Source organism: Anabas testudineus, chromosome 1, assembly GCF_900324465.2.
Source record: "Anabas testudineus chromosome 1, fAnaTes1.2, whole genome shotgun sequence".
Lineage (NCBI taxonomy): Eukaryota > Metazoa > Chordata > Actinopteri > Anabantiformes > Anabantidae > Anabas > Anabas testudineus.
Window position 1 is genome coordinate 26,207,202 of NC_046610.1, and position 20,506 is coordinate 26,227,707.

At 39.2% G+C, this 20,506-nt stretch overlaps 1 protein-coding gene across 1 annotated transcript; it reads left to right on the top strand.

The window, feature by feature from the left end:
* The first annotated feature begins 3,383 nt into the window (after positions 1 to 3,383).
* On the top strand, positions 3,384 to 7,676 carry ndufs8a (NADH:ubiquinone oxidoreductase core subunit S8a). Its single transcript, XM_026360799.1, has 8 exons — positions 3,384 to 3,487; positions 4,436 to 4,491; positions 5,336 to 5,401; positions 5,538 to 5,627; positions 6,073 to 6,181; positions 6,436 to 6,499; positions 6,605 to 6,733; positions 7,021 to 7,676. The coding sequence occupies exons 2-8, from the start codon at positions 4,449 to 4,451 to the stop codon at positions 7,150 to 7,152; spliced, it is 633 nt and encodes a 210-aa protein (XP_026216584.1). The 5' UTR covers positions 3,384 to 3,487; positions 4,436 to 4,448; the 3' UTR covers positions 7,153 to 7,676.
* The last annotated feature ends 12,830 nt before the right edge of the window (positions 7,677 to 20,506 follow it).

Below are 20,506 nucleotides of genomic sequence, written 5' to 3' on the forward strand. Positions count from 1 at the left end.
ATACAGTTACACCGTGGTTAAACAGTATATAGTGGAAATATATAAGACATAAGGAAACAGACACCAAGGAAAACTGTTCAGCTCAGTGATCCCACGATGGTGGAATGAGCTGCCTATCTCTGCACGCTACGCCACCTCACCAGCAATCTTTACAAAACTAAGCTAAAAACAGAACTCTTCCGCATCTTCCTTTGCACTTAAATAAAAAAAAAAAAAAAAAAAACTTTTCTACCCTTTCATTCTCACATCTCTTGCTTTGGATAAAAGCGTCTGCTAAATTACTAAATGTAAATGTAAATGTAAAAACATAAGGTGCACATTTATACACAGGTTATCTGCACATAGATTAATCTCCATGCCTTGCCATCAACAGATGTACAATATAAAGAGGTAGCAGCTAACCCTGCTGCAGTAAGTGAATCTAATGTAAAAACGAGTGTGATGAAGTCAGCTGCTAATCATATCAGACCTGTGTCGGTGTCTTACAGACCCTGCACAGCTAAGATTAATGAACACAATAGGTTAACTATGAGCCTCAAACTGAAAATATTTAATAACTGACAGAGAAAAAGCTTAACTTACTTTTACTGTGAGCCGTCAGTCCCCAGCCCTCAACAGGGTTTACACTGGGTTTGTAATAAAGAGCTCAAATGGAAGAGTCAGCAAAAATCACGTTCAATTAAAGTTCACATGCTCGATTAAACTCAACCTCAACTGCTCTGACGCATGTTGTGTGTGTCAGTTCTTACTATTACTACTACTACCACTCCATCATTATCCTGTGGGTGAGGAATAAACAGCAGCAGTAGGAAAGAAATGCTGCTTCTGAGAATCAAATAAACTTAAAAAACGATGACCTTTAATTCTTAAGTTGAACATTAGGCATAGTTTCAAACTGATTTATATAAAGAGCATTTTATTTTTATTTAATGAATCCAGGATCCACTTGATCTTCATCATTTTCTTCTTAGCACTGCAGACGTTTCCTTCAAATGTGATTCTATTCTTTACATCACTTTTCAAAACAGTTGAAACACATTGTCCAAAAACCCTGAACTTTAATTAAGTCACTGTGCCAAACAAAAGTAGAAAAACACATATTCACAGTTAATAGAAAGTACCTAATTATCTAATGCACCTGTATACTGTACCAGGACCAGCAACCCTGTTGTAGAATGTTGAATGAATCCACAGCTGAATGTGAAGGTGGCGTTTTAGTAAATGCCAAATGTTATTTTCCACTGTAATATACAGAGTTGTATATTTTCAGCCCATTTTGGTAAAAATTACAGATTTTGCACCCTAATATTTTGTTTTAAATCTTTTAAATTACAATAAACAATTCTTTATTTAACAAACCTATTCCATTTATACATACATGCAACAGCAAAGCTATAGATTAGTTGATTAGACATTTTGAGACAGAAGAACAAATGTATTTCTTTGTGTTTTCTTTTTTCTCTTTTGAGATCTGAGGGTGACTGGCAGCGCTGAGAGAGACATAGACACGGACTGTCTTGTCCTTTTTACAGCGCAAATACGCGTTGAAAAGTGGCTCATTTAGACGCCTCCTGGGCATTTACTGCTGGTTTCAGTTCAATTTTAATTTCGGGCGGATTTGATTTATATTCATTCGTGTAATGATCTCCCCTTTATCCAGCAGCACTTCTCAGCTGACAATAAAAATCGTCTCCTTTATTTACAGGGCTCTTAATAGAGTATATATATTGACCCAATTTAATTTGTCTATTTTACATATTCTGTACATATATTGAGTTTTTCTCTATTGATGTTATTGGTTATGTGTATTTATGTTGGTGTTGGATCTTTCCTGGTTGTGGTTCCTTTTTTTTCTGTCTGTGTTAAAAACTATGGTAATAAGGCAAAACAATTTCCCTCTGGCATTTATAAAGTTTTTGGAATCTTGAATCTTGAATGTTCTTAGAGCTAAGCTCTGCTTTTCATAACTAAATCCTTATTAAACTGGGAGATTTCAGCATTGTTTTCTGTTTACCTGCATACAGATGATATTTTTTGTCTACTTGTAGGAAAAATTGAATACACAATGGTGGGAGCTATGAGTGTATAGGTTCAGTGTATATATGAGTGTATATGATGAAATCAATATCTAATAAGTATGATATACCCCATATGTAGTGTTCACCATTAAATTATTTGAGTGATTGTGCCGGATACTTTAGAGCCCATATGTCAAAGTCAAGGCCCGCGGGCCACATCCGGCCCCGCGAGATCATTTCTATATTAATGGCCCGGTGATGTGAAGCGCTGGTAACACAATAAACTACAGATCCCATAATGCAGCGCTTCAGTTGCCTTGCCGAACACATTCCACGTTAATCAAGTCTAGTTTATGATGCTGCAGATTATGAAGCTGGTCCTCACGATGCTAAGTAATGTTGGCACAATGGTGTACGCAAATACGCACTTTGCTGATAAACTGAGTTCTCACGGAGCTTTGGTGACTTTGACGAACAAGAAAATAATTTTGCCGTCTATGTGGAAACTGCACCTGTACAGATTCAGATGGAGCTGATTGAGCTGCAGTGTAATGACTGAAGGTAAAGTAGGACACTGCAGGAGCCGCACAGTTTATTCACTCCATTCCCGCAGAAATGTCCCAGCTCCGTCCACATGCGGCTCAAACCTTGTTTATATTTAGTAGCACAAATCTTAGTGAGAAGCTGTTCTCAGTGATGAAGACTAACAAAACAGCACACAGGAGTCGTCTCACTGGTGAAAACCTGCAGTCCATCCTGAGAATCTCCACAACACAGAACCTCACAACAAATATAAAAGAACTTGTTGACAAAAACAGATGCAGCTCTGATAAAATGACTGAAGAACAAAGACTGAATGATTTGATTTGTTATTGATGAAAAGCACAAATTTTATTTATATTTCCAGGTTTTGTTATGCAGCATGTTCATATTTTGAATTTGTATAATTTTGACAAGATATATTTTTATGGAGAGTAAAATCTTTTGGGATATTTAAAATTAATATAGTTTATTCTTGAATGTTTGTTCTTTTAATGTTTGCTTTATTTCTAACTTGTATAATTTAGACAGGATATATTTTTATAGAACGCAAAATTGTATAAGTTATTTAAGGTTTATGTTAAAAAAAGTTAAGTTTTAAAAGTTTCAGTGTGTTCAATAAATGTTTATCCTGTTCGGCCCGCGACCTAAAGTGTGTTTTGGATTTTGGCCCCCTGTGCAATTGAGTTTGACATCCCTGCTTTAGAGTGTACTTAGATATTACACATGGCCATTACCGTAGTTCTATTTTTCAGGTAAATGCATTTGAGTTTGTGTGTACATGAAGTAAAAATAGTACAAATAAACAGAAATAATAATTTACCAGGACGATCATGACGCCATTACGTTTTGCAACTTCCTGGACACGCACGGTCCGTTCCCTAAATCGTCCGCTGTTCTGGTTCAGAAGGCCAAATAGCGACATTTCGGTGAGTTTAAAAACATTTCATATAACAATATCTAATGTCTAACAGGGTTTCTTTAATTCGCAGCAAAGAGTAAATGTATGATTTCATTCATAACTACTATTGTATTGATTGAAACTGAACTTAATCTACCTCAAGCGACCTTTGCGCAAAAGTCCTTGACAGTATATGATCCAAGCCCGCTACAAACGGCAATCAGTGGTAGCTTAGCTTAGCAATAAACCGGTACTTCACATTGTAAACAAACTAAGTAATATTTATTGTGCACAGAACATATGTTAGGTGGAGTACTCTAAGTGGTATTTAATGTATGTACCTCGCTAACTACTCTTGCGCTAATATTGTCAGTCTACCGAATTAAGCATATATTAGCTCATGGTTAGCTTAAGTCAAAAATGTAACTCAACAATTCACAGACAACACTTTAAGTGTGGGGACCGTGTTTCATTAAATTGAGGCTTGTAATAGCAGCTCAGACACTGTAAGGTTACATCAGCGTACGCAGCAGTTAATGTTGATCATGCTCGCTGCCATTTGTTATTGGTGTTAGATTTGACAGACTCCAGTTGTTGCAATCAAACGCGAAATGGTTTTAAATTAGCGTCAGTCTAATCTAACGTTATCTTAATAATCTCTGTGAGCTGTGTGTCATTGTTAACTGTTGAGAAGTAGCCAAACTCAACTAACTACTAATGCACCTGCCCCTCACATCATCACGCATATCTTTTCCTTGTGTCTCTTCCTTTGAACTTTCCTCAAAACTTCTTTCAATTGAAATCTCTGCAGTATACATAGACTTTAAGCCAGGGATCCTAAATGTTGCTATGCCAGAGGTACTGTGAATCAACCCTGTACAGTGTACATCCTGCCAGACGACGTTTAATATGAAAAGACCAGCTTTTATACCTTAATTTGTGAACATTTCTCATTGTAACGTGTGTGTGGTTTCAGCTACAACATTGTGATGGCTGCAACATTACGTTTGCTCTACTCTGTGTCAAGGCCAGGTAAGAACATATACAGTTCAGTTTAGTACAGTACAAAAATATGAAGACAATGCTCCAGTCCAGCTGGTAGGATTTAAAAAAAAATTGTGAATCATTGATACAATGTGTTGTATGGCCACATGAACAAACTCTAACTTTTATTAATTGTTAGTCCTTGGGCTAATTCCATGCATAGATTTGATTCTGTGTATGAGGAAGGAGATTTGGGTATCATCAGAATCATCACAAGAGTGCTCAACTCTTAACAGTTCTGACAAATGACTGTTGAACTTCTCATCACTGGAGCTGTCGTGGAGCCAGTCTCCAATATGTTGTTATGGAAAAAAATGTCAGTTAAGAATCAGCTTTGGTGAGAGCTGAAATAATGACCCACTGACAAAACTGTTTTTACGAGTTTGATTTCCTTGCAAAGAAAGGCCAACAGTCATGCAGAGTTTCAGATCAGTCTGCAGAGTGAAGTGAATGATAGTGTGTAACAAACATATATACTCTCGCATACAAGAGGGAGGTTGTGACCCTGAGAGAACAGGAGCAAAGAAACTGTCTGAGCTCCACTGAGATATGGCTATGGGGAGACCGCTGTGTTTGACATGGCAGTAGTAAAGATGATCGTAGTACATGGGTCACAAAGAACATAGGTTAATAGAAAAGCAAATAGACTGTTCTTCACAGAACATCAAGTGTTCTACCACAGTAATGTTAACTCTATGTTGTTGCATGTTGTTGTTGTTGCAGCTGGGAAAAGAGAAGAAGCTATTTTTTTTGTTATTATAAGACATTATCAGGCACTCACTCTATAATGATATTAATGATAATGTGCTTTTTAACGTATCTTTACCTTCAGGCACTTTTGTGGCCAGCCAGAATCTAGTGAGGTCTTTCAGTGTGTCTGCACAAAGGGAAGGATTCAGTAAGTACCACTATAACACCCTAAAACACAGCTGTGGGTGAAGGATGTGCCTCTTTCAGGGGCCAAGAACAATGACTTAGAAAAATGTGAATGTTCTCACTTACTAACACTCATATGACTGTTTGTGTGCACGCAGAGTATGTGAATGCCCAGGAGCTCTCGACAGATGTGAAGTCCATCACAGACCGTGCTGCTCAGACGCTGCTGTGGACAGAGCTCTTCAGAGGTCAGCTGAGAGGAACTTCTATTTGTCTGTAACACATACAGAAACAGCTTTATTAATATTGATGTAGGCCTCATGTGTGGAAGTTGTTTAATGGAGAAGGAAATACCAGCACTCCACTACAGAAATGCTAATGTGGAGACATCAAAAAGTCACAGTAGCCTGGACAATGTCAGTCATACAGAGATATTAATAACCAGCTTCTGTTCTGTTTTATTGAAACCAGGATAACCATAACTGGTGTGTATGTGAAGATTCTAATTGACAGATAGTGTGATGTTAATGGCATGATACAGAATAGAAGTAGAGGGACGCTGAATATAAATACATTTGATGCTGCTATAATTGTATAAAATATTAAGAAGAAAATATCAGTCCTCTCGGAGATTTCTTAGCTTGAGTTGTTGATGAGATCTTGGTTGTCAACAAAAATCTGATCTGATACCAGGTCTGGGCATGACAATGAGCTACCTGTTCAGAGAACCTGCCACCATTAACTACCCGTTTGAGAAGGGACCACTGTCACCTCGCTTCAGAGGAGAACACGCCCTTCGCAGGTGAAGATGACCACTCTACACCCACTCAGTGTAACGCTTCAAAATGATCAAAACCTACCAGTCCGAGGATCATACATGGATTAAAGCTACAGAAGATATAACCCTCAGTATCACACTGACGGATTCAGCATTTCACACTGTAATTATAGGAAAAAGCTGTTCACTTTAAATGTGACAAACTGTTGTCAGTGCCATGTCTCCCAAGACACGTCTTCTATATTTAAAGTCTTTGTGATGATGTGATGTTACAACAGGTATCCTTCAGGAGAGGAGCGCTGCATCGCCTGCAAGCTGTGTGAAGCCATCTGCCCCGCCCAGGTACACACATAGACTTAGAAAACCTAAGTTCCAGGTAGCACAGTGGACAGAGACATGAATCCAGTCAGTATGTGTTTTAACCCCCGACCATGTGTGTGTGTTTAGGCCATAACCATTGAAGCAGAGACTCGTGCTGACGGCAGCAGGAGGACAACTCGCTACGACATTGACATGACTAAATGCATCTACTGTGGCTTCTGTCAGGAGGCGTGTCCCGTAGACGCCATCGTAGAGGTGTGTGTATGGTCCTGAGTCCTGCAAAATCTGCTCTAGGGCTTACTGTGAATTACGTTAATGGTTCTGAAACTGAGACTGAAACCGTTTCAGGCCATTATTCATGGTCTGTTTAGACCACTCCACTTGTTTTGCACTGAAATTAAGTAGATTTGTGGGTTTTCAGCCCACAGTCCTGACAGGCGCTTTTTAAAACTTACAAGTGGGCCTGTTTTTTTTCTTTTCTACCTTCCTGCTTTGATTTTAGTATATAGTCACCCATGCTGCCCTGTGTTTCTTTTTTTCAGGGTCCCAACTTTGAGTTTTCCACTGAAACACATGAGGAGCTGCTCTACAACAAGGAGAAGCTGCTCAACAATGGAGACAAGTGGGAAGCAGAGATCGCTGCCAACATACAGGCTGATTACCTCTATCGATAGACCACAAACGCGTGCACACACAGTGTACAGTTAGCACATAACAACATAACCTCTCTGACACACACACGTCCATACTGTACATACTGTAAGAAGACAGTCACCTGTGATGGATGTGTTTTCAGGGTTGGATTCATTGATGCATCTCTTATTTTAAACCAAACAAAGCGTTTTTTTGGTTGTCAGCATTTTCCACCTCTGATAAGATGAATATACTCACCTGATATGTTTCTGATCTTTACCATGACATTGTATGGAAAACATATTTATTATAGAAAGAATAGTTCAGTGACTGTCTGTGTGATGAGTGCACAACAGTTCAGCTGCCACAGCATGGACTGGTTGAGTCTTCAGACTCAGTCGTGCTGTGACAGGTTCAAAGCTGTGCACTGATGGCAGACCTAATCCTGGTTTCATTTTGGTGTCCCACAGAAATGTATATGAATTATTGTTATTTTCTTGGTTCTCTGTGCACCATGCTGTTTCCATCTTGACTTTAACAATAAAATTCTGTCAGAAACACGGAATGTGAGAGGTTCTTTAGTTTGAACAGTAGTTACTGTAAATTATTTACAGGATAATTAATATTCCATATTTGGAGATTACAACAAGAAAAAAGTCTGAGGAAGAAACAAGAGTGGATGAAGAAGAACTTAAAGGGCAGGTTCATAGTTTTTCAAGTCTTCAGACAACAATCATTTAAAACACAAAAACAGCATTTTCTTGCTAAGACTGCTCCTCCTGTCCACACTGGCCTTTCAAAGATGTTTTCAGTGTAAGTAATGGTGAAAATCCGCAGTCCTCTGTGCAAATATGTGTAGCTGAAGACAAGATGAGGCTTTAACCTTCCAGATTAGTTAAATGAAGTGGATAGTTGAAGCTGTTCCTTTAACATCTTGTCAACATTGACTGGTAGGGCTGCAGCAGTAAGTTCTAGAGGAGGAAGTCTCTGCTTTCAGCAGTGCCTTCCTGCAATCATTGCACTGCGAATGTTAAGGCATGACAAATAAGGTTCTGTGCTAAATCCTGTGGTTGTAGGGGGCACAGTAAGTCATTTGTCATTTGTAGACATAGCCCTTATTGTGCACCCTACGTAGATCAGCTTGTGCATTTTTTTGCGGGTGCTCTCAAAATTGCCCATGATTTTGTTAATGCAAATTTGGGCCAAAGTACTCAAGAAAGAATGTGAAGAACTAAGCAGATGACACTGTCATTACCTACGGTAATACCTGTCATAATATACAAACAGCATGTACATCCTAGCCCAAAACTCCTAAAACTGAATTGAAAATTCCTGTCAAAATTAACACTAGTGCTTAGTTGACCAATATCTTCCCGATCCACATTATTTACACTGGTAAGGTTTCTTTCAGGTGTGGGTATGAACATGTTTGTTCTTAAATAATGTACTTACATGACAAGAAGGGAAGGGTTTTTTTAATATAAAATAATACTGTTACAATAATAAAACATACATCTCATGGTGTTTACTGTTTATCTGACATGTTTCTGGCTTAGCTGACCACTGTCCTATCGCTTCATTAGCTACAGCTACTGCTTCACCTTTAATAGCTTTAAATGCTTCACTGGTAATATTCAGAACAAGGCTAAATCCCTCTGATCAGAAGTTGGTTAGTGACACAATAGCTCAGCTATTTGAAATAGCAAATACATCTGTAACAATTGCAGTTTTAAGTTGTTTAGTAAATTGAAAAAAGGGGTTTATTGTCGATGATACAGGGAACAAGCAGGGAAAGTGGGGAACAAATAAACACATGGCAAGGTACCAGAAAAAAAGTAACAAAAAGACTTGGCAAAATAAAGGGCTTGGCACAAGAATACAAAACAACAACTGAACATGGAAAGTCCAAAAACAAGAACCAAAAGGTCTTTGGTTCTCACTTCTGAAACAGGCAGGGGCAGAGGTACTAGGTCCGTAATCCAGGGGTGGATTCAAAAGAGAGAACAGTCAACGGCAAGGTCCAGGACAAAGCAAGGTCTAAGCACAAGGGACAGACATGAGGCTAGAAACTAAACACAAGACTAGAATAATTAATCTGGAACAGGAAAACAGGGCTGGGACCCCGGGCAGATGGCCAGACAACAGCAAGTCCCAGGAGGACAAACTGGAGCACATTCTGGAGGAACTGAAGCAGTGGCAACCACTGAGACAGTAGCCAATACTGGGGCTACAGCTGCACACACAGGAACCATCGGTGGAACTTACAGTAGGATGGAGCCATAGTAGACGCTGCAGGAGACGCTTGCTAGAGCTGGACTCCCCAGGGTTTTCCACCCTCAAAGCAAGGTGTGTCCCCAGGTAAGGTGAGTGCTGGGGATTGCTGGGTTCCTCTGAAGCGTTTGGGGCCTGGGGCTGGGTAACAGAAAGGCAAGTAATGGGTTCTGTTCAGATATAAACAAAGTTAAAGGCACCTGCAATGTAATTATTTCTTATGGCACTTCTTTAAGATGCATCGCCTGGTTACATTGATGTTTAAAAAGCTCCAGTGTTAGTGTTATGTGAGTACTGGCAGTTTACACCAATTGGAGTAATTGGGCATCATTAACTCCTGCTTGAATTATCATCTTACCTTGTTTACGTATATCCTTACACAGGAGTATCAAATAGCCTTGGGATTACACTTCATTATGGCCGCTTCACATTTCTGACTATAGAACTAACAATTACAAGAGCTGGTTTCTCAGCCCCCATGCTGCTGAGAAACTGATATTCCAAGATTTTTATACCTGTCATCAATGTCTGCTATGTTCTGGCAGTACCTCAGTTCTCACTATTTTCCCCTCTGTTTGTTTTCATTTGACACTTATCCAATCTAATGACATTCTCATATTGTCACCATAGGTCCTGGTGGTGTGGATCAGCGAATCAATGCGTCAGAAAAAGAGGGACTCGAGGCAGGATAGCACGGGATTAAAATTATTAACAAACAAACTTCAAACAGGAAATAAAGAGAGCTGTCAAAAGGACACAGCAAGACTACTGGCAGAATACAAAAACAAAGTGACATCATAAAACAACCTGAATATGTGGGGGAACAAAGTAACAAACAGAAACCAGGTATAGAAGATGAACCAAAACATACAACCAAAAATCACTGCACGGAGGCAGGCAAACAACTCACAGAAGCAGGGAACAAAGTCCAGGATTCAGGGGGCAAAGTCCAGGTTGTAGTGGGTTCAGGCCAATGCAGAACAGTAGTGGGTATGAGTATGTCCTTGGCAAATCCTGCCATCCTGTGCATTTGGTTTGAAGTTGGCCTCTGGGGTTGTTTTCCACAGCCCCATTGAATTCCTGTTAAAGGCTGTTCTGTCCTGTTGATCCTGTTGGTCACTACAAAAACCATCTGAAAGGCATTTTACAGTGTAAGGTTTACTCCTTACAAAATATAACTATAAGGAAAGAAGTTGTCATTGCTTTTTTTCAGTAGCTTCAACTTTCCGTTTCAAATTTTAGCTGTTCATTTACAATTTTTCTCTTTCAAACTGACAAAACATATGGCCCCCATCTGGCTTTATATCATTACTCCATGATTCATTATTGTATTTTTTTTTTTTTTATTATTATTCCAGGTGCAGCGCAGAAGCCCCTCATTTATAAATTTAGCACACTTCATTACCTTTACCAATAGGTGTCACAAGCTAACACTATGTTACAACAAAGCTTTGTGTAATGTGTGTAATGTCATATTTTTGGTGAGTCATTTAGCTTTGAAGCCGCATTTGGCTGTAGCTAACAATTAATCATCTTAGCTTTACATATAGAGGGTCATCATCTGAGTAGAGGCAGTCATTTGACGCAGCTCTAATCCAACAATCATCTCACTTACAGCTGTAGTGGCACAGAATACACCGCAGTTGAATCAATCCAGTTCATATTAACTTTTATTATTTATTATTTATTAGAAGAGAATACACCGCTCTCCAAAAGGGCTTTTACTTGTGCTACTTTATTGTTTCAGAAAAAACAGGCGGAATGAGACCCATTCTCGACCAGTGTCTCTTTAACAGATCCGTCAGGAAGGGACTGTTTCTAATGCTCAACATGAAGCATGTGATGGGGTGTGTACGTTTCAGTGCTCATCATCCTGAAACACAGGAAATTCAGGAAAGGTTTTCAGTTTCAGTACAATAATTTGGTTTTGGTTTTTTTTTCTTTGTATGCTTGCTGACTTGTGGAAAAGTTGCAGTTTTGTCTCATCCTGTGTGGTTTGTCAATATGCGTTTTCTATTTTTATTTTTGCTTTCATCAGTGGAGTCCTTCTCGTCGTCCTCTATTTAGTCCACTTTGGCTTGAACAGTGACTGATGGTGATCTGACTCCAATGGACCTTGACCATAGATTTTACCTCTAATCTCTATGGAAGTTGTTCTGGGTTCTTTAGTTACCATTTGTATTTTCGCTTCAACTTGTCATCAGTTTTCCTCTTATGGCCACGTCCTGGGAAGTTGGCTACAGTCCTATGGACCTTGAACTTTTGAGTAATATGTGCAGCTGTAGTCACATGAACATCGAGCTGCTTGGAGATGGTTTAACAGCCTTTACCTTTCACATGTCTATCGTTTTTATGGGGTCTAATCTCCCAGGAAAACTCTCTCTTAAGCTTTGTGATCCATGTTGAGTGTGATACCAAACAGATATCAAACCTAGAGCTCATCTCAAGACAGAAGTGTTTTTTAATTTATTTCTTTTTGGCCATTCACATCACAACTGTAGAGATTTTTACTATTTTGGCTAAAGGCCATATATAATTCCATCTACTTTCTGGACACAATATTTTGTAAAAATAATAATCTATACAGTGACAGTCGTACACCTTCATTCTAGCAGCCGTTATCCTACTTTTAATGAACACATGCCCATTTAGGCAAATCCGTTTTATTTTTATAAACTTAAACTTAATTTAAAAAACGTCACTACACAGAGGAAATTTGCTACAGGCGATGTGAATTCTTTACTGCATAGGGTAAATAAGTAAATCATTTGTAAGCATTATATTTTTTCCAACAATCTATACTGACAATTTTCCCTAATAGATGAGGGTTTATGTTAGACAGGGCTAATGCCTTTGATTTCCCTCAAAATATCCTGGTATGAATGGAACTGAATTCTATCAGCAACAACATCTAAGGTACTGCTGCTTCTAGATTTGTCACAAGTAGAAAAATATCATCTGCAAACAAAAGTAACTTGTGTTCTGCTTCTCCAGCCTGGATTCCCGTGATATTAACATTATTTCTAATGATTAAAAAATGTTATTTGACATATACACAGTTACATGGTCAATATAACTAGCAGTGAAATGTTAATCAGGTCCATAGACTGTGCAAATTATTAATAAAGAAAATAAAAAATGGTCAAAAATATTAAGGAAAGAAGCTGAAAAGTTTAACTATAATAACATTAACGTACAGTAGTACAGTAGTACAGTAGTATAATATCGCCGGTTGTTCCCTAGTGCCAATATGAAGAAGATGCTGTTTGCAGGTGACAATGTCCAGTGTATCTGAATAAAGTGTATCTGTATGCTGAGTTAAGAGATGAAATTAGAGTTCAGGTGCCCAATAGACGGGGGAGAAAGTGTTTCAGTTTTGGCTATCAGATGCTCTTACCAGATGGTAACTGGATTAAAAGACAGTTACTGGCGTTGTTCGATTCCTTAATGATCAGCTTAATTTATCAGCTCTGTTTTTGCAGCATTCGAGGTAGATGTCCTGCAGACGGGGTAGAGCAGTCTTTAAAAAATGCACTCAGGTAGGCGTACAACCGTCTGCACTCTCCTGCTAAACCCTCCCATCATGTCAAACACAATCCCCTGTGTCAGGGACCAAGCAGTAGGGCCCAAGAGACCCAGGTGTAAAAGCAAAGAATCATATTTTATTTACAACTTAACTGAAATGAACAACACTCAAGAGTTGAAAATGGAACTTAGAAATAACCAAACTCTTTATTAGTCCATTACTCAAGAAAATAATTAAATTAGGGCCCTATAATACAAACTGCAACTCAACATGGGTTAAAGGGTAAAGGGTTAGTGTCTATTATTAGTTTAGATGTGTATCCCAAAAGAAAGGTAAAACAAATTAATTTCAACAAACATCAAGACAGAACTTTAACTAAAATGTACGAGGTAAAACTTCATGAAGCTTTGAAGCAAACACAACACAACCCACCCACCAAAACGACTCCTCTTTTAGAAATCACTGCTCTGGCTTTGGAAAAAACACTGGGGTGCACTGCTGAGGTTGGATACACAAAATCTCATCTCTCTTAGTAGAGAAGGGGATTCTCAATCCAGCCAATATTTGGTTCAGACACATATCGCTTAACTTCAGCTGTGGTGTCAGCAGTGACATTTTGTGTTCTTTATGATGCCATAGTTTGTTTTCTGAGAAACATTTACAGATCAGGTCAGTTAGGGACATCACTTATCATCATCATTATTTCAAATTAATGTAAACAAAACACAAACACAATTACCAGGTTTTCAATTTTCAACATCCTGTTGCGTGGAAGACTACCCCTTTTTACTGACACACTTAGACGTGTGCCCTTTCACTATTTTATTAGCCTTTGTTGGCTAAATAAACAAACAGCTTTGTACAGTATTGTGGGTCTAGAAGCTCAACCAGTGACATGATGCTCAGCGATTGCAGGTTGTGAAGATGAGCTCACCAATGAGATTGAATAAGGCAGTAGTCTATTTTCTCCCAAGGGAGTATGCACACACCAGTGACCTTACGAGATGCAGAAATGTAAAATGATAACTATCAACTCACAACTGGTGAGTTTCTAAAGTCTTTGAATTCACTTTGTAATGCTTTCCAGCTTAGCAAGTTCATACTGACTGGTTTATCATATGTAATCTTAGGCTGTAGACTGGCTGGACAGTTACAGTGAAGTAGCAGATAACAATCTGGCAAAGTGACAGGGCAGACAGATCTCTGAGATAATCCCTTCAAAAGTGGAATCCTTTCACCGAGTCCTAATCACAATCACCAGCAGACAGGGACACAGGCTAACAGCAAAAAATGCAAGACAACAGGGTGTCATAATAAAAAAGAAAAAAAAAAGGTATACAAAACAGATCCAGAAACCAGGCTTTAGGGCTCTTGGTAACGAGCTGCAATCCTACTAAAACAATCACACTAACATTTCAAGTCTACTGCTGCCATCTGCTGTTGACAATTAACATATCATTAGCAATTGAACCACAAATCCTATGATTGGCAGACAACTGCTCTACTGTGGGATTCTTTTCGAACTCTACAAGAGCAGCTTATCAGTCATGCTTAGTAAAGCAGTTTACATAGATTTGAAAGTCAAATGAATGTTTTTTTAACTGTTCTCATCACAATATTGGTAATCTGTCACAATAGCTCTTTTCATTAAACATGGCTTCTTAAATTCCACATGAAATGCAAAAGTCAGGGCCAAGATATCCTGCCCTCATTTTATGCAAAAATACAATCCTAAATTTAGCTCAGAATCATAGAGTATGGACAAACCAGTTTGGTCATGCTTTGGTTTATGTTGGGTCTGGGAGTTTGAATTGATTGTGTACAGCCCTCTGACATTATATTGTTTAGCATTGTTGCAGCATCCTAAACAATGCTGGACAGTGCTTCTTCAGTTGCATACTTTGGAAAAGAGACTGGATGCCGTACAGTCTGGATGCAGTCAAGAGACAACCGATGGCCAGTTGTTGACTTCCATACAGTTTGACGTCAAAGCACAAAAAACTTTTGGAAACAAAGTGTGTAAGACTGAAACCTGACTGACTCGATTTCCCTAGCAGCCTCCAATTATGTTTAACGGGCCCCCAGCTTCAAAAAAGTATACAAGTAACTTTAAAAAAAGGAATATGACAGCTTAAAAAGAGATTTTGATTGGATTTGCCACTAAATCAAGGAGTGGCAAATCAAGTAGCAGCTTCAGTACAAAAAATCTTAACTTTGACCTGAAGTCTGTACCGACTTAACTTTAATTAGTACTGAACATGTTTCTAATGGCCCAATGCTATTCCTCATCCACACACACACATACAAACTACCTGCTGTGTGCACCTCTGTCAGTCCATTAGTCACTGTGTCAGAAACAGCATTAACTGTGTCAGACACACACAGCTGGACATAAAACCCAGGGCACCATTATTGCCTGTGTGTAGTTGTGCATGACAGTGTTGGCCTGGCATGTGCATATATGTGCACCTTTTACCAGGTTTTATATGTTCCTAGACCTGCAGATCAAAAACATGCAGCTGTGGACTGGTTGGTCTGGTGGTCCTGTCTGGACATGGGTGGTCTCAGGGTTTACACCAAAGTGTGTGTGTGTTCTGGAGGATGCTGTTAATTACTGGTATTGTAAGATAATTAGCATGTCTTCACAACAATCTAATTCCTAGATTATGTTTGGCAGATGTGTGTCGGACAAACAGTTGTTGATTTAAATAAAAGAACAAAAAACAAACATTAGAAATGGCTTTTTCATGCAGTGATGTTGAGTCAAGCACTTTTGGTTTCTAAATGAGTACTAAATAAGGTTATACTCGAAACTTTTCATCTTTCTGCCTATGATCCACAAACAGGTACCGTCTAGTATTGTCAAATGTAGATAAGATAAAGACGAAAGGTGATCATCAGCACCCTAAGGCTCTTGAATGTTGGTAGCCAGCTATGATGTGTTGTTGGTAAAAAAAAACTTGCCTGAACTTTTTAGTTTATTTAGTTGGAGCTTTGGACCCTGTAGAGCTCACTAGTCTTTGACCGCGCTTGACAGTTTGATTTCCTTGTAAAAACTTTATTGGTTTTACATAATTTTTCTTTTTTTGTATATGTGAATTTAAAAAAATATTAAAAACATTTAACAATAAAAACATTTAGTTGCTTCTTCACCTGAGCCATCTTAAACTATAAGCTTTAAAAAAAGGAAAATTTTAAGTCTAGTCTTAAATGTGGAGAGGGTGTCTACCTCCCAAACCTAAACTGGTGCTAGAGCTAGGGCTTTTAAAGCAGCATTTGCTCAAATCCTAGCTGTGGCCTACCTCCAGTAGGGGTCCTTAGGCAAGACCTCCTCACGCTGCCCTGCCTACCATTGTAACTTGTACTGACCTGTAAGTCACTTTGGATAAAAGTGTCTGCTAAATGACTAAATGTAAATGTAAATGTAACCTATAGCAGCATAAGTAATAGTGGTCAAGACCTCAGAGAAACAGCTGTCGACATCAGCCGAGGCCAGGACTGTCTTCATGTTAGTGTGGAACCAAACCCAGTCACCACACGCATCCCAAAGAGACCATACGAGGCATCAAAGCGACGAGATCTCCAACCAAAAGCAGGGCACTGGGACGAGTCAGACAGGTCCAGAGGGCAGAGGGTGGAACGATACGTGTAGCTCGACAGAGAGACAGGAATAGGGAAGGAGAGAGAGGGAGAGAGAAAGAACGAGCATGGGGAAGACAGCATCTTACCAGTTCCACATACCAGCTTACCATAATGCTCTACGTCCATGAGTCTTTCTACTTACAAAAATGCTTGACTAAATAGGTAGGTTTTTAGCCTAGATTGAAACACTGAGACTGTGTCTGAGTTCCGAATGCTATTTGGAAGGCTATTCCATAACTTTGGGGCTTTGTAAGAAAAAGCTCTGCCCCCACCGGTAGTTTTCATAATACGAGGTACTGACAAGCAGCCTGCATCCTTTGATCGAAGTAGACGTAGCAGATCATAAGGCACTAGCAGTTCACTCAGATACTGCAGCAAAAGTAGTATTTTAAAATCAATGCGAAATTTCACAGGGACCCAAAGAAGTGTAGATAAGATAGGGGTGATGTGCTTGTATCTTCTGGTTCTAGTGAGGACTCTCACTGCTGCATTCTGAACTAACTGAAGCTTATTTATGCAGTAGTCCAATCTAGAGGTGATGGAAGCAGAAACTAATTTTTCTAGAATCACACCAAGAACTTTTACTGTTGCACTAGATGTAACAGAAAGACCATCTAAAGTTACAGTGTGATCTAAAATCTTGCTTCTAGCTGCTTGTAGTCCTATGACTAGTACTTCTATCTTATCAGGATTAAGCAGAAGGAAGTTAATTAGCATCCAGTCTCGTATATCCTTTACACATTGCTTAACTACATTAAGCTGTTTTTCTTATTCGGTTTTGATGAAACATATAACTGTGTGTCGTCAGCATAACAATGAAAGCTAATCCTAATTTTTTGGACCTCACTCTGCTACGCCAGGTCAGCTAGCAAGTGACGGTCTCTGGCCCTTAAGTATTCCCCGGGACAACACATGTATCTGTCCACCAGGGACCTGGCCCTCCGGATGGAGTCAAGGAAACTGGCTCCTTGCATTGTGGACCCGTTCCCCATAGTTAAGGTGGTGAACCCTCAAGCTTCCTCTCTGGATTAATCCCACATTCCATGTCTCCAAGATAAAGTCCGTCCGGCAGTCCCCTGGCTCCATTGTACTTTTGGGTCCATACCTACTAGTTGACCTACAGTCCACACCTACAGTTCACCTCTCATGAAGAGGGAAGGCTAGCGGGAGTTAAGATAAGAGCAGGTCTGGCCAGGTGTGCTGAACTGGACAACCAATGATCCCAACTGAGAAACATAACACTTGGATCACAGAATTGCCTAAGCAAGCCTGGACTTCCAATAGAAATACTCTTACTGTTTCCGTGGCTATAAACTAGTCAGCAGGACCATCGTTTAGAGCCCATATCCATAACTTTTAAGCCTGAGAGAACAACAGTTATTAGGGCGGTAAAGCCAGTTGTAGGATCTATGACAAATGATAAAAGGCTGACAAGTGACAGGAAATGGAAGGAGATAGTTTTAGTGAGGGAGTTGGACTGCTTGGTAATATCAACAGCAGCATGGGTACTGGGGTTGGCTGGGTTAATGGTATTGTGACAGGAGAGTAAGGGGTGTTGAATGATTAGATAGATGTTGAATATATAAAGGAGGGAATTAATCTTAGTGATGTTAGGGAGCAAAATAGCTGGTAGTGGTGGTTCAATTTGCAAGACACATCAATGTAGTCACAGATGGAGGATGACCACCATGAATCTTGGAAAACCAGTTCATTGCTTCTGCAGGTTCCAGGTTGTCCTTATTTTGATCAAATAATAGCATTAGCTGATAATTTTAGCTGGTGCGGGAGTTGATGACATTTAAAGCTAAAGAGCAGGCCAAGAACGATAATATAAGAAATTAGAGAAGATACACCCATACGTGTATCTTGACTCAATTGGTCAGCCACAAGAAATCCCATCTTAAAGTTAGACATGAGGTGATTTTGGGATTTGAGTCTATTTTACCATGGATAACTGCCCAAAAAATACTATATTGATTGACTATATTTTCTGTAGACAAAATAGATTCCTTAACTACACAGATGAGGCTTGAGTTTTGTTAAGAGAGAAGGTGTGTGCAACTAATGCTATGACATGACAGTATTATTAGACTATTGACTGGACCCAGAAAAAGGAAGTATGTGCACCCTCATCAGGGTATACTGCCTTACCCGCTATACCATGACAAACAGTTCCAGATGGTGCCTTTACAAAGGCTGACGTCAGGGACAATGCTAGTAGAGATGCAAATGTAAACTGGAAGTTGGCTAGAGAATGCTACAAATGGTTGGAGACAGGGTGTAGTTAGACAAATGATAACTGTAATTGGATAAATGTTACTGCAATTGGTGCATTATTAATGGGGTTCATTCTTTGCTGTTGTATTCCTGTGACGATATCAGTGTTGCTTAGAACAGAGGAGAAGCAGACATTGCAGATGGTACTGATGAGCAGGGCAGAATGAGATTAGGGGTGAGATAGATCTGGATCCTGATTGTTTCCTACACCCGAGTGGATCAATGGAAGTGTTGTGTGCCCTGTGTGTTAGTTGGGAATTTTTTTCCCTGACACAGTGTTTTTCCCTGAAGTTGCAGAGAAAAGAAGTAAGATAAGGTGAAACGGTGTGAACTGAGCTGTAATTCAGATGATGTATTTTCATTCAACCTGTTTTACAGTACAGACAATTGTGTTGGTGGGGGAAGAAAAATCCTCTTTCATTTGCTATCATGATAAGTTAAAAGAAAATCTGGTTTTTGATTCTTTGTAATGTTACAGGTAAACAAGACACTCACTTTAACTGACTGTTGTTATGTTTGTTTGCTATGAAGAATTAACCAGTTAAAGTTTGTTTGCTTTTGTAAAAATAAGTTCAATTATTGTTTGATTTTAAAGTGCACATATTGTGCCCATTTTTGTCTTAAAAATCACGTCCTTGAAGTCCCCAAAATGTGCCTGTAGACTGTCGTGCTGAAAAACTGTAGATTATAGTGAACAACAAGTAAGAGCAACCTAAAGCAACCGTTTTTCCGGCTTCACTCAACAAGCTAACCTGGCAAACAAACAAATCCAAAACAGAAAGAATTTCGTTCACGCCCTCACACAGACATGCAGTATATACTGCTTGGCTCGCTAGTGTGACGACCTCACTGGCAAAAACAAATTAATCCACTGTTCAGATCCTGAGAGGATGGAGGAAGAGGAGAGACTTGTGAGTTTGTCTGTGAATTCAAAAGTTGAGTCTGTGTTTTGCGCTCTGCTGCCACTGTTTTGCCATCTTGGACTGAGTCTGCTGCAGCCAGAAAAAACAATGGTGGGCTGCCGGGTCTAGGTCATCATGGGCGGCGTTTTGACCGAGGCTGAGCAGGGATCTGGTTTCTTGAAACTAAACAACATGTCATTTTGAGCGTGAACTTTGATTGAACAGTCAGGGACTGGACAGAGTGCAATTCTGACATACTTGGTGTGTGTGTACATGCACCAGTGTCGCATAAACACATTACGTTTAGTTGGGTTAAGTATGTCTTATGTTTCTGTTGCTTGGACCTGTTCTATAGTCTTATTGACTACAGCAGGAGAGAATCTGCAGTAGTTAAATTTAGTTCTTTATAGATCACATATTGCAGGTTGAAATGTGACTTGTTCATGAGGTACAACTACACCGTGTACAGAAAATGGCTGCTGGAGTCAGTTGCAACTTACTTGTTTATGGTGTGTAAAACTAATGAAGATGGGACTTTTTCAGTCAGATCATTAACTGTAAAGTTTTTAGTGTAAGTAAGCTCCACTTAAAAAAAACATTTCTTTTTATAGAGGGTCTGTCCACACACATTTTTAAAGCTCGCTATGATCTGTATGTTTTTTTTAGCATAAAAATGTAAAGGCACATTTTGGGGACTTCAGGGATCTGTTTTTAAGCACTAAAGAAGCATAATATGTTTCACTAATTCAATTCAATTCACTTTTATTTGTATACCGC